Consider the following 13,865-nt stretch of genomic DNA (forward strand, 5'->3'; position numbering starts at 1 on the left):
GGTGAGTAAAAATTGGAATAGAAACTGCTGAGAAAGCTGATAAGTACCCCTATAAATACCTGTAAGCCTCAACTATCGGTGTGCAGTTGGAGGGAAAACTTCCCCCACTGTACCCAGCGCTGTATTGCTCATACTTTACCATATTAATTAATAAATTGATTGCTGCTTGAATATTGGCCTAGTCAAGCTTCTTATTTATAACAGGAGGAACACCTTTCCTGCCACCATGCCCACACTGCTCCTCAGGTTCTATCAAGTGTCTCTCCTTTATTGATGAAAACCACAAAAATAATTCAAAATTCAAAGAGGGAATAGAAGGGCATGTAGAGATGAGGACTTGGTGCCTGTAAGGAGCTGGTAGAGCAGGGCTGGTCCCTTGTCAAAGTGCTATCAGGACACCTTGGGCTGGCTGAGGTGGAGGATGAGGATGGGCACTGGGCTGGGCTGATATGGCCACAGCCTCCCTGGCCTGTGGTGGCTGCCAGAACCACCTGGATCCCTGCTCCCGCTCCGAGCCCTAGCTGCACAGGAGCTGGAGGAGATGAAGCTTTGGGTGGCTGGTGTGGGGGCTCACAGGATCCTCACAGGATCTTCCTCCATGTGCTCTCAGTGCAGCGGTTCAGGATGAGGTCCTTGCTGGGACGGGGAGGAACAGCAGGTTGAGCCTTGGGCTTGTTGTCCTCTGGCTCATTTTTCTCAACTGCAAGTAAAAAAGATGTACAGATGGGTCAGAGCTCTGCACCACACACACACACCACCCTCACAAACATTCAGCAGCCTCCTACATCATGGCCACCAAAGCTCCTGCCTCTCCTCCTGTCCCTGCTGCATGTATGGGTCTACCTGTAGGTCTTGGTGTCAGGATGTGCCCACCAGTGCTCAGCTGGGAGCTGTGCTCAGGGAAAGCCTGTCTTTAGGTCTGCATGAGGTCTGCCCATCTTTAACTCAGGGAAGGTCACAGATACTGCATGGGGACTAGCAGATCTGTAGGGTATACATCAATGACTGCCTCTCTCCTTCATGAAGAGATGCCTTTTACAAGGGCCTGAACTGGTGGGACAAGGGAAAGTGGCTTCACACTGTCAGAGGCCAGGGTTAGATTAAATATTAGGAAAAAATCCTTTTCTGTGAAGGTAGTGGGGCACAGGTTGCCCAAAGCAACTGTGCTGCCTCGTGCCTGGAATTGTTCAAGGCTAGGTTGGATGAGGCTTGAAGCAACCTGATCAAGTGGAAGCTTTGAATTATCTTTAAGGTCTCTTCCTACCAAAACCAAATTCTATAATTCTATGATTCTTCATGTAACACTTCCTTCTGGGGGCTCTGCTGACAGCTAACATCCATGGCAATTGCAGTGGTAATAGCAGCATGGGGGAGGTTGGGTGCACAAAGGAAAGCACTGATCCCAAATGTGGGCTGACCTCTTCCAGGACCATATCCTGCTCTGTCTGAGCTATAGCCAGGGGTACAAAAACTCCTTGAAAGAAACACCTCCCTGCACAGGCATTCCCCATGGGAAAAGGGCGATGGGCATGGTGTGACCTCAGTGTGCCATCCTGCTCCAGCTGCCAGCACTGGTGGGGGGCATGGGCCATGCTGCAGGATTCCAGTTCCATTGAGACTTACTGATGACATTGGCCTTGTTCTGGGAATTTCCCCGCATTCTCCGCTGGTTCTGGATGTACTTCTTGCTGTTCCTCCTGTAGGTCTCCTGGCTGATTTGCTTCCGGCCCTGCTTGTGGATGCTCTTCACATTTCGGATGGTGGATCTGCAAGGAGTGAGAAACAAAACTTTCAGTTTTCATGCTGGCAGCTCTCACACTGCACACCTCCTTTCCCCACACTTCCTCCTCTGCTTCACCCAAACCCCAATTTCTGCTTTTGGCTTCTGCCTGGTGGATGCCAGCCACAATCTACGATGTGTGCAGAGGCAGCTGGATGGTGCTCTGCAAGCAAACACTGAAGGGTGAACCCTGAGCACAAGTCTGGAAAGCAATGATAGGGATTGGTGAGGAAGATTGGATAGAAGGCTGGAAGGATGAGATGGGCATGAGGGTTATCCAAGAAAGCCCCAGAAATTATCTATAGCTCTTTGATGAATGAACATACAGCACCTATCCTGGCCATAAAGTTCAGGTCCCTGGTGTGGGGCTTGGCATGGCTCCCCAAGGCTCTCAAGGGTGAGATACAGGGGACTGGAGTAGGGGGCATGTGTCAGTGTGCACCCAAATGTGCAGTGTTCAACCCACAGGAGAGAAACTACTGAGAGAAGTGAAAGGCTGAGCAGCCTGGGGCTGCTGCAGGGGAAACCCCAGCACTGGGGACTGTCCCTGGGCAGGCAGACAGGGGCCCCTGCTTTGTCTTCAGTACCATGGCAGGAGTGAGGTGGCTCCTGATGTCCACCCCATGGCATCGTCCTCCTGCTCTTCTCAAAGAAATGTGCCTCTCTGCCTTCAGCCCCTTCCTGGTGTGAGCACATCTCCCATATCCCAGAGCAAAGCTCTTGCCCTTAACAGGTCACCACATTCACAACAGGGCTTGGCCTGGCTGCCAGTGCCACGGAGGCAGCAGCAACAATGGCAGGGGGACAAGGCCTGTCCTTGGAACAGGCCACCTCATCTCCCCCAAGGCTACCAGCAAACATCTCTGTGGCCAAATAGGTGGATCTGGACCATTTTACACTGTCTCACACTCAATCCATGCTCCAGCAAAACTGGATTTGGAGAGATTTCATAGCAGGCCTGACATGTCATCTTGCAGAAAAAAGAGATAGCAGCAAATTCTGCCCTTTTTAGCCATTCTCTTTGCACTGGAATTCATGAGTTGTTTGTGCTTTTTATCTTTTTAATCAAAATAAAATCCCTTGCATTAGCTCAAATCCTCCCATTAGATTAGGCCACTTGGCAGCTTCATTTAGTCAAATCTCTCCTTGCCTCTGAAAGATTCAGTGCACACACTTAGGAAGTAAGAAAACAGCTAATTTGAAAATTAAACAAGATTAGCCCAGAAAAGAAACTTTGCAGAAGGACAAGGAGAAATACACCGGATGGGTGGAGCTGTTGGAGCAAGGATCTTGGAGCCCTGCATCAGCAATGCCTGTGCTAGCTGGGGAGCACAGAGCTGGTGGGAGGACAGCCCTGCTCTGTCTGTGCCCTGCTTACATTTCTCCAGGCAGTTCCTTACTGACAGGGCAAGCAGGTGACACCACAACACCCTGTCTGGTTTAATCTCATCTCCCTCAAGGAAGAGGCAGATGTTCTTCTGCCCTCTGCACAGAGCTTCTCCTACCTCCGTGGAGGAGCACCCCGGTTCCTCAGCTCACTCTTCACAGAGGTGTTCACCTCCCCAGCTTTCTGCAGGTACATGGAGGGGTAATAACCTGTGGTTTCATCCTTCCTGCAGTGCAACACAAAGCAACATCACTTGCAGTCGTAGCTCTGCAACCACCTCCTCAGTCCAGAAGAGAGATTTGATCATTCTTGTAGGTGGTCACAGAGTCCCAGAATGGTTTGGTTAGAAAGGACCTTAAAAGGACCTCAATCCAACGCCCTGCCACAGGCAGGGACACCTTCCCCTAGAATAGGTTATTCCAAGCTCCATCCAGCCTGGCCTTGAACTCTTCCAACTCAGGACATTCCATGAGTCATGGTTCAGGCCTGTCCCTTGCTGGTGCCACGTTACCTCGAATGTTCTTTGCAGCTGGGATGAAAGTTGAGGTTTTGCAAAGCAAAATGTGCCAGAACAATTAGAGGCAAAATAACAGATACATGGGTTTTTTCCATCTGCCTCCTTCTTGGATATTTCTGAAGCCCTCAGGAGAGGAATTTCCAGCTGAAATGTTTAATATTTAGCAAAGAACAGACTCTGAGGAGCAGCCCTGCAAAAGGAAGTGCTGGGCAGTGGCACCAAAGACACCAAGGCTTTCAGAGCCCTGATGGGAGCACCATGGATGTCCCTTCCCTCTCCCTGCGTGCTGCTCGCCTGAGCTCTTCATGGCATCTCTCACCTGATGACCCACCAGCCATCAAGGAGCTTGTGGATGACTTCAATGGTATCACCCTCCTTGAGGGTCAGCTCATCCTCTTCCACAGCAGTGTAGCTTTTCTGGACCACGTACGCTTCACCTGCACACGAAATGGGGATGGTGGATCATGTGCTGACACCTCAGGGATGGGGCTGAACCTCCCCAGCCACTCAGGAGGCACCAGGGGAGGCACCCTACATTTTAGGCAAGACTCAGGGTGCTTCAAGTTTGGATTCAGACTTTCCCCAGTCTTGTCATTGCCCATGGGTCACCCCAGCCCCTTCACCATCTCTCCAGAAAGAAACTCTTGGGTGCAAGCAGAGGAAGCACTCCTATCTCTGCTCAAAAGTGTGCTCAGAATTCAGGTGGTGAAATAAGGCAGAAGGAAGTGTTGTGCTAAAAGAGCCTTTTCCAGTGTTGTGAAACCCTCAAAGCTGAAGCCTGTTGAGCAATTGGCACAAGTCTGCAGGATCCTTCCTCTGCTCCTCGTGATAAAGCCCTGCTGTCATGGCAGGGCAGTGCAGGGGACAGGGAGCAGCGCCAGGCCCTGATAAGGACAGCACAGAGGTGAAGCACCGTGAATGCCCGTGTCTGATTTGGATGCTGCACCATGCTGTTCTGCTAACCCAGCACCTCAGCCAGCTCAGCATGGCCACTGAGTAAACATCAGCCAAAACACAAATCTAAGGCTGTTCCAGGTCATGGGGAGCTCCCAAGGTTGACACTGAGGCACCAAGCCATGAGATTTGTCCCTCCTGGCAGTTCCTACAGCAGCATCTCCCTGCTCAGTGATCCTGCTCAGTCTGAATTGCCCAGCTTTGCAGTGAGCCATCACAGTGGAGAGCTGCAGCAGGCTGTGCTCTGACACACACACCCACCCTGGTCACCCCAACATTTTACCTGCATAGTTAGGCTCCTGCTCTTCAGACTCATCAGGACCATCCAGTGGCTCCAGATAGGCAGCAGGTACCCAGCCTCGTTTATTCTTCAGTTGACAAAACCACCAGCCTGCAAAGAAAGCAACCATGGGCAAGAGCAGAGAGTGTTGTGGGGACTGGCACCAGGTCTGTCCTGGCCAGGGCAGGTGCAGGCATCTCTGTGTCCTGGACCAAAGGGACAGTGCTGGGGCCAATCTCTGTTGACATGGTGCAACCAGAGAAGTTGACCAGTTCATCCTGCTCCTGCTGGGCAGGAAGCCTCACAGGCTGAGGCATGGCCAGGATGTTGCACAGGTTCCTAGAACTGCCCCTCTCCCTCAGCCTTCTCTGCCATAGCTAGCTCACATGCTGTGTTTGGATGCAAGGGCAGTACTCATTCCTGCTGAAATTGTGGCAGGGGCTGGGCTGGCCCTCAGGGGCTCTCCAGAGGCATGGACACATACCATTCTCACTCTTCTCCACAACATCCACCATGTCCCCAGCCTTGAGGGCCATCTCAGATGTGGAGTTCTTCTCATAGTCAGCGATGGCTCGGTACGTTTGCAGGACAATGGGGCCCGTGATGTCTGCATGAGAGAAGTGACACATGTTCCCTCCTCCAGACCCCAGCCCAGAAACACCCTGCTTCAGGCAGGCCAAAGCAGCCCCAGGACAGCCCAAAGTGCCCTCCCAGCCTCTTTCATTCCCAAATCAGTTGGATTTCAGGACAATGACTTATTCCCCCCCGAGGATTTGGCTTCACCACAGCTGCAGCTCCGGTATAGCACCCATGTTCTTAGTGAGGGAATCTGCCATGGAATGACAACCTCTCTCTCCAGCAGGCTTTGCTACTGCTGAGGCAGCCACTTGCAGCCCTCTGAGACCTCTTACCAGTGGGGTTTTTCTTGGAATCCTTTGGCAGGAGGAAGACCTCAGGCTTCTTGATCCTAGACAGGTCAGAGCAAAGGCAGCTCAATGCCAACCAGCCCTCCCCATCAGCACCCTCCCTGCAGGCTACTGCCAGCATCCAAGGCCAGGAATGCAGGATTTCCCTCAAAATAGCAGGCAGCAGGACTCACTGGCTGTCTGTGACAGGGTTCATGTCATCATGACGGACCTTGAAGAAGTTGACCACATGCAGGCACCGGGAGATCTTGTGGGGCAGGTTCACCAGAGTGTAGCAGTACTCAGCCAGTGTGCCCTGCCTGTTCTCAGTTGAGCGCTGCCCATCAAACCACTTTGGGGCTGGGGGAGAGGAAAAAGGGCTCAGAAAAAGCAGACAGAATGCCTTGTTTTTAGTACTTTTCCAAGCACACTGCTCTGAATCATTAATTTTGCCTGCAAAAAAGTGGGTCTGGCCCCAAGGTGCTGCATGGCTGCATTGTGCCAATAAGGTGAAGCTTTGTGGGAGCACAGCTCTTGCAAGCCCAGCAATGATCCTGTTTGACCCTATTTCAGTTTTAGGGTAATTCCTATATGTGTGTTCAGACTAAGCCCAACTGCTGGCCACAAATAAAGCAGATGCAGGGTACCAAGAGGGGCTCAGGGACCAGCCTGCAGTCAGAGGAGACATATTTATCATCCCACCCCACTGGTTATGGTGTTCTTGACTCCAGAGCTCTAAAATACTGCTGGCAATCCCGACCCCAAGTGGTGTTGAACCGCATGATGGGAGATCCTTCTCTGTGGCCAGTGGCACCCCATGCCCCCCCTGCACTCTAACACCTGTCTGCTCCCCAGTGCTCTCAGTTCCCCAAATGGAATAAGGATGCTTTGACCAGCCCCAGCACGGCGGGGAGCAGGGTGATGGAAGAGGCCCATCATGGTGGTTGGTGTTAGTCCAGCTGCCATGGAGCCCCCCCAGACTGGCACCCACACTGCATAGTGCAGGCTTGCTCCCCTCCAGAGAGGCTGACCACAACTGCAGCTCTTTTTCAGACTCCCTTCTGCTTCCTTTAAAGCAGGAAATTCAATAAAATGGGGAAGTTTTCTGACATGCACCTTGCTTAGAGACAAAACATCAGCTGTTTGGATCAGGAGTTCATTCTCTGTCATTGAAGACACATTGCATTGCTTCCTCTTACAAAGAATCTGTGTTGCCACAAGGGCATTAAGCCAACACCAGTGATGGTGTCACCAACACAGGGCTCAGCTCAGCTCCACTCAGTTCAGCCTGCCCAAAGCCAGACACCTTGCACCAGCCAGGAGTCAAAGGGGTCACAGCTGATTTGTCTGGATGTGCCTCTGGGCTGCCTTCAGAGAGCAAGGACAGGGTCTGCAGGGCTGCTGAGTGTTGGCAAGAACCACTGCCACTGCTCACATCTTTCTGGGGTTTTGATTTCAAGCCTGGTGTACAGGAAATACTGCACCACCCACCTGTCTAGGAGGCAGCCAGCACAGCTCAAGCCACCAGGGAATTTCCCAGCTAGCTGCAATTTCTGTTCACCCCCCAGCCACAGAGCTTGCCCCTCACCTGGCAAGTGCGGGATGATCCGGTTCTCTATGTTGATGTCCCCGGATTCAATGGGGAACATCTCCTTCAGCGCTTTCTGCAGAGCAGAGCCAGGCACAACAGTGAGGATGGCACCAGGGGAACACGCTGTGACACCCACTCCTCTGGCCCTGGCTTGACTCCTTTCCTGGTGCTCACCCTGCTGCCACTGGCATGTCTTGGCTGGATCCCACACCTCAGCACTGCGTGCCCACGGACACAGAGCCAATGGCTCCCGTCTTCAAAAGAGATCAAAGAACTGGACCCAGGAGCCTCTTTTGAACCAGGTTTGCTTTGAGGCAATTTCAGATGGCATTCACCCCCCTTTTTTCCCACCCCAAGCCCATGTGTCCTAGGAGGACTCACGTGGAACTCATATATCTCAGTGAAGCGGCGGTAGACGACCTTTTCGGAGAGGTCATTCCACTTCACCAGGAACATGTAGACCTGAGGAGCAAAGCAGAGGCTGCAGATTTGCAGGCAAGTGGGACACCCCTCCTCACTGTATGCAGGGAACCCTGGGGATGGTCCAGTTTCAGATAAAATTGGTTTTCCTTCCACCACCCCAATACAAATAGCTCTGCATTGCAAGCAAATAAACTGGGCACTAGGGGAGTTGGAACGCATGGAGAGGGGACAGAAACATGCAGGTGGGTGGGAAACAAAGAGGAAAAAGCCCTTTCCAAGACTGCAAAGTAGCCAATGGCTTGCAAAGGAGGTGCCTGAAGTCTCGTGTGTTCAGGACACTTTAGTGTCTGACTGCCTGCAGCTCATGTTATCAGCCATGACCCCCTTAACAGGAAGCATTTAGGCTCTCAGTCACATTTACCTAAGAAAATCTGTAAAAGCCCTGGCCAGTCCTCAGTCCTCACATGCCAGAACGCTGCTGAGTACTCACATAGTGCTGGCTGGGGAAAAACCTTTTCTCGTAGCCCAGCAGTTCGATGTGCCGGATGAAGGCGTCGCCCATTGCTGCTCCTGCCCGCAGGGCTCTGCTCCGGACCAGCTCCTGCCCGGCTGGGCGCTCTCCCCTCCCCTCTGCCCTGGCTCAGCTCTGCTCTCTGTTAAAGCCCTGGGGAAGCGGAACTGCCGCTGCAATCGCACCCGTAATTGTTCACCCGCTGTGGTTTGTACTGAGCCGGTGCTGCCCAGCCCAGCCCCTGCAGTGGCTCTGGGGAGTGAGCTGGGAGGGCCTCGGGGATAACCTGGAGGCACCTCTGGAATCAGAGGGCAGTGAAGGGTGAGGGCCAGGCTGGCTGCCCTGCTATCCAAAGGACTCCTCTGGCTGCTGATGCTGCCCCATGCTGGCACAGGGTACTGCAGCAGAGGGTCAGGGACAGGTGCCTTGGATATGACAGCCAGAGGCACCTTCACCCTCTCTGTCAGAGCTGGAATGGCTGAATGCAGCACGTAATGCACTCCCTGAGCCCCAGGAATGGCAGCACTGACTCGTGTGTGTGGGGGAATGGCACCTGGGGAATCTGGGGCACAGCACAGCCAGGATGGGGCAGCCACAGGCTCAGTGTGCAAGAGGCCCTCCCCTTGCATCACCATTTCCTTTCAGTCACTTGCAGCTTCTTCAAAATCTGCCACCAAAAGGTTCCCTTGAGGAGCCCCCGAGGACCTGAGTCAGTCCCAGCCCTGCTCACCACCTTACCTGGGCACAGGGCTGAATGGGAGGGGACCCTGGGCACAGGGAAACCCCAGAGTGGGCTGGAGACAGAGCCCTGTGTCCTGCTGGGAGAGCAGGAGAGTCCCCTGCTGAGCTGTTCTGAAATGCCAGTGCACCAGCTGCATTCATGCACTCCTGCTCCTCCATCCTCAGCCCTGAGCAGCAAGACCTGAAGGGATGTGAGAGCTGCAGAGATCAATTCTACACTGCTTGCAAGCAAAGGCGTACCCAGGAGTGTTTGTGTCCCCACCAAGGGCACCCTCAATTACAGTGGCACCAGAGCTGGGCAGTGCCTGACAGGGGCAGGCCCTGCTCTCCACAGGATCCTTGGAGGAGCCCAGCTCCAGCCAGCTGCAAACACTCAGCTCCATCCCCTCTGGAAACCTGTGCCCAGAGCAGCCAGTGTCCCCAGGTGGCCATCTCACACCTGAGCTGGGTGTTCGAGCAAAGCCAGCCCACACTCAGCCAGGAGCAGAGACCCTCAGGCACAGGCAGCAGCCCCAAAGCACAGCAGAGCTGACAGGGGCTCTCCCCACTGACCAGCAGCACCAAGCCCTGGCACAGGACCAGCCCAATGCCCTTGTCAGCTTGTAAAGACAAAAGCTTGCTCTGGCTGCATTAGAAACATCAAATACTAACTGTAGCCCTCCCCTGGAACTTGGCTGTGGTACTTGCAGCTGTGCAATAGTAAATGGTCATCTACTTTTGGTTTCTTATTATTTTAACAGGGGGACTTCCCTGTATGCAAGGGAAGTCCCTTGCATATTACACAACCACAAATGTTAAAAAAGATCCATCCAGGGCTGTTTGGACTCTGCTCTGTTAGTCACCAGATAACTGCTGCTTATGCAGAACACCATAAACTTTGTCATAACAGCTAATTTCATAATTACAATTGTTTGTACTAAATTTAAAACTGCATTACAGACAGTACATTTCTGGAAACCACTCAATTCACTTGTTACTTCCCGTTTCCGCATCCTGTGATGTGAGAAATGAGAGGTTTTAGATGCCACTGTCCGTAAAGGATTAGTGCACAGTGAAACACCACCTGTAACTCTGTGTGAGACACTGCTGAGCCTTCCATCAAATGTCTCACATGTCTAATACATGTGAAGCAAGATTTTAGAAGAAAATTCTCAGAAGAGGAGCATCCCATCTGACCAAGACAAGTTCTTTTGGTTTTGCAGTCTGGTATTTGGTAGCAGGGGGGCTCTGGAGGTGGCTTCTGTGAGAAGCTGCTCAAAGCTGCCAGATGTCCAGCAGGGCCAGTCCCTGATGGCTCTGAAGATGGACATGCTGCTGGCCAGTGTCCACCACAGACTCCAGTCCTTTCAGCAACACCACTGCAACCACTTTCACTTCATTTTTCGTTCAGCTCCTGCATACAGAGTTTCAGTAGAGCCACTCTGCTGTTACACACTTAGCAAGGCAATACCCTGGAATTATTTATTTTCCCAGTTCCTTTGCTGTGACACTGCCCTCATTTTGAGTGAGCAGTAAGAACTCCACCAGAGAGCTGGGCAGGCAGCTGTGCTGAAAGTGCCTCCTAAAGAGGGCTGTGAGTAAAGAAGGGATGAACCATCCTGCTTTTTCAGAAGGGGAAGTCAGGCCAGCTGAAACCTGGGGAAAGCTGCATTATGTCAGTTCCCCATTCTAAACATGTCCAGAAGCAAGTGTGAAACCTGGTCCTGAACTACTGCTGGAGGTTCACTGGCTCAGCATGTCTGTTCAAGTGTGTGACCGTGCTCACAGGGGTCTGAGGATGAGGGAAGAGATGAGGATCTGACTCCATGTTTCAGAAGGCTGATTTATTATTTTATAATATATATTACATTAAAACTATACTAAAAGAATAGAAGAAAGGATTTCCTCAGAAGGCTGGCTAAGGATAGAAAAAGAAAGAATCATAACAAAAGCTTGTGGCTGGGACAGAGAGTCCGAGCCAGCTGGGCTGTGATTGGCCATTAATTAGAAACAACCACATGAGCCCAATCCCAGATGCACCTGTTGCATTCCACAGCAGCAGATAACCATTGGTTACATTTTGTCCCTGAGGCCTCTCAGCTTCTCAGGAGAAAAAATCCTAAGGAAAGGATTTCTCATAAAATGTGTCTGTGACAAAGTGAGCAGCAGGTAAATGTGCTGGTGGTTATAACGTGGACAGTGCCCACGTGGCTGAGTTAACATGTAAGGTACAGCAGAGGGCTCATGCCATGGGGCTGGGAATGCTGTCTGCTGAGGCAGGAAGGCAGCATGGCAGCAGTCACCACCAGCTCCTATCTGGAGAGAAGGAAGGTAGGACCAGGATGAGCTTTTCCAAAATGCCTCAGCATGGAGCTAACCCTGCCCCTGCTGACATCACCAGGTCCCAGTATTCAAGTGGGAACACCCAGATCTGCATGTTGTGAAACACATGCAGATGTCCTGTAGGGTCTCCCTTATCTCCAGAATGACAGAAATGTGCTGCTCTGAATTCACCTGCTGAATTTCAGATTGCTCCCATGCAACAGACACTGCACTCAATTGAATTTAAGGCTTCAGAATTTTCCTTAAAGATCCAATCACATCACCCACCCAGAGCTGGATTGCAGTCTCAACAGCATGACTGGACCTTACTTCTCTGCTGGCAGGACACAACCATGCTGCAAACATGCTCTACCTGCCTACAGAATTACTGCTAGGACTTGATTTGCTGTAAAAGACAGAACTGCATGGGCAGTCTTGAAAAACATCAGAAAGGTCTTTATTTCTTCATCAGGGAACATCACTTACCATTTGTGCATAATGCAATCATCTCAAATCCATGCCAGTAAAAGAGAAACCTTTGCAAATAATCTGCATTTTTAGACATCATCATCTAGCCAGAACTGTACATCTCCTATGGTTTGTTAAATTAGAAAAAAAGAGATGTTTTTATATGTTGTGGCACATAACCAGGACCACAGGGGACTTAATTTAATTGTTGTATTCACAGAATATTCTTGACATAATAGGGCTTAGAGCAGGTTGTAGCATGTTTCCATAACTAGTTCTAGATGAAGAGAAGAGCATCCCCCACAGCCTTCAGCAGAAAAACTCTCACAGAACTCCACACAAGTACTGCCCATGGCAGGGCTGTAAGACCAAAGCCATCATATGTAAGCTGTGTGATACTCTGATGGAACAGGGACTTACTACTTTGAATTAACAGAACAAACTGTGATGTGGTTTCATTTCAGTTGGTTCCTAATCCACACACTGGAATATTGACCATTTCACAGTCTACCTCATTAATGCACACTAACCATCAAGTAGATAATTTTATCTTTTATTTAGGAAAAACATATTAATTATGATAGATATAATAGGAAAAATTAATTCAAATATACAGATATTGTTGTCCAATGAGACATTAAAGTAATGGCAGAAAATTAATGTAGAGGGTTTTTTCCTCCAAAGTAAACAAATGGAACTCTTTGCAGGAATTTTTTCATTACAAAAGTTAGGATGCATTCAGGTACAGTGAAATTCAGCTTTATTGGAAAATGTATACAGCCTGAGCTATGTCCCTGTTGATTTTAATCCCTGCCATCTCCCCAGCATTGCTGCATCAAATTTAGTCCTTAAAATATATTCCAAAGTAAACTCATACAATCCAAATCTACAGTCATTATTAGGTCAATTCACAGAACTGCTGAAAAAGTAGACATTTCTATATAATAGTACAAAAGAGTTTGTATAGAAGATACTTCTCTTATACAGTTATATTACACAGCTCTAGACAGGCCGAGCAGGCTCTTCTCAGAACAGGCAGCTTCTGACTGGGTAAGAGAAATTAAAAAATTCAGTTAATTTCATTGAAGTCTTGTGCCTTATTACAACTATGAGCAGTTTGTATTCTTTTTTCCAGTTCTTTAGGCCTAGATTTGTCACCCTGTTCTTCTAAAGTTCTTCTAAGCCTTCTGATGTTTACATTTTTGTAATGGAGTTTCTCATGCACTTTTCATGTAAATAATGATTGTTTTCCATTCCTTTCTGGAGGAGAGAATTGATGGGCTCTTGGTTTGACCAGTGTGGTTGGAGAGGTGGCAATTTCATCCTCCAATCCATGGTCACTTTTGGAATTGTGTAAATATCAAGGTCTGGTAATAATCATGCCTTTTTTGCCTTGGACACCTCAGCGTGTGAGTGTCATTCATTTTGTGTCCTATTGTGACATAGATTCAGCAAACATGCAGAAACTGAATATTGCTCTCAATAAATATGAGATGAAATGTGTGCTCTAGCAGTCTCTTGTCAGAATTCAGAACAAATATTTATTTTAGGATCAATTCAGTGGATGGCCTAAAGCATCCAAAACTCCGAACTACTGCAGCATCAAATTGTGCAGCCATTGCTCAGACAACACTTTTGTCAATTAAAGGTCACAAGTGAGATGATTTATTATTTCTCACTGCCTGCAGTGTGTCCCATGACAAATCAAAGCTCTTCTTTTAGTACATTTTATCCTGCCACATTCAGTTTTATGACAAATACCTCCCACACAGACTTCACTGATTTAATAAGAGCACCACTGCTGTCCTGCAGTGCTCAGGGCACAGCTGGGATGCTGGTTTGTCAGTTCCTGCAGCTTTCCACCACATCATTCCATTGTCCTGGGCTGTGTTCATGCTGTACCAAGGCTGTCCCCCAGCTCCAAAAACTCAGCTGGTGCCAGGAATGAAACCCACAGGCTCCAGACTCCCTTAGCCAATGCTTCATTTAACTTTACACCAATCAAAC

The 13,865-nt window shown here is 49.9% G+C and overlaps 2 protein-coding genes across 3 annotated transcripts in view; both read right to left on the reverse strand.

Annotated features, from left to right (window-relative positions):
* Window positions 1–242: 242 nt before the first annotated feature.
* NCF1 (neutrophil cytosolic factor 1) lies at window positions 243–8,450 on the reverse strand. Of its 2 annotated transcripts, XM_066563511.1 has the most exons (11): window positions 8,328–8,450; window positions 7,796–7,876; window positions 7,412–7,487; window positions 6,018–6,183; window positions 5,830–5,885; window positions 5,403–5,525; window positions 4,922–5,029; window positions 4,004–4,121; window positions 3,286–3,393; window positions 1,624–1,766; window positions 243–700 (listed from the first exon to the last, which is right to left on the reverse strand). In XM_066563511.1, the coding sequence occupies exons 1-11, from the start codon at window positions 8,397–8,399 to the stop codon at window positions 582–584; spliced, it is 1,170 nt and encodes a 389-aa protein (XP_066419608.1). In that variant the 5' UTR covers window positions 8,400–8,450; the 3' UTR covers window positions 243–581. The 2 variants fall into 2 exon arrangements, with proteins under 2 accessions (XP_066419608.1, XP_066419607.1); XM_066563510.1 differs by having other exon boundaries at window positions 7,796–8,399.
* Window positions 8,451–12,395: 3,945 nt separating this feature from the next.
* GTF2I (general transcription factor IIi) overlaps window positions 12,396–13,865 on the reverse strand; it is a 71,018-nt gene continuing 69,548 nt past the window's right edge. Inside the window, exon 47 of the mRNA XM_066563238.1 lies at window positions 12,396–12,904. The gene's annotated coding sequence lies outside the window, so the exon portion shown is untranslated. The remainder of the gene's footprint in view (window positions 12,905–13,865) is intronic.

The sequence above is a fragment of the Molothrus aeneus genome, chromosome 20, assembly GCF_037042795.1.
Source record: "Molothrus aeneus isolate 106 chromosome 20, BPBGC_Maene_1.0, whole genome shotgun sequence".
Taxonomy (NCBI): Eukaryota; Metazoa; Chordata; class Aves; order Passeriformes; family Icteridae; genus Molothrus; species Molothrus aeneus.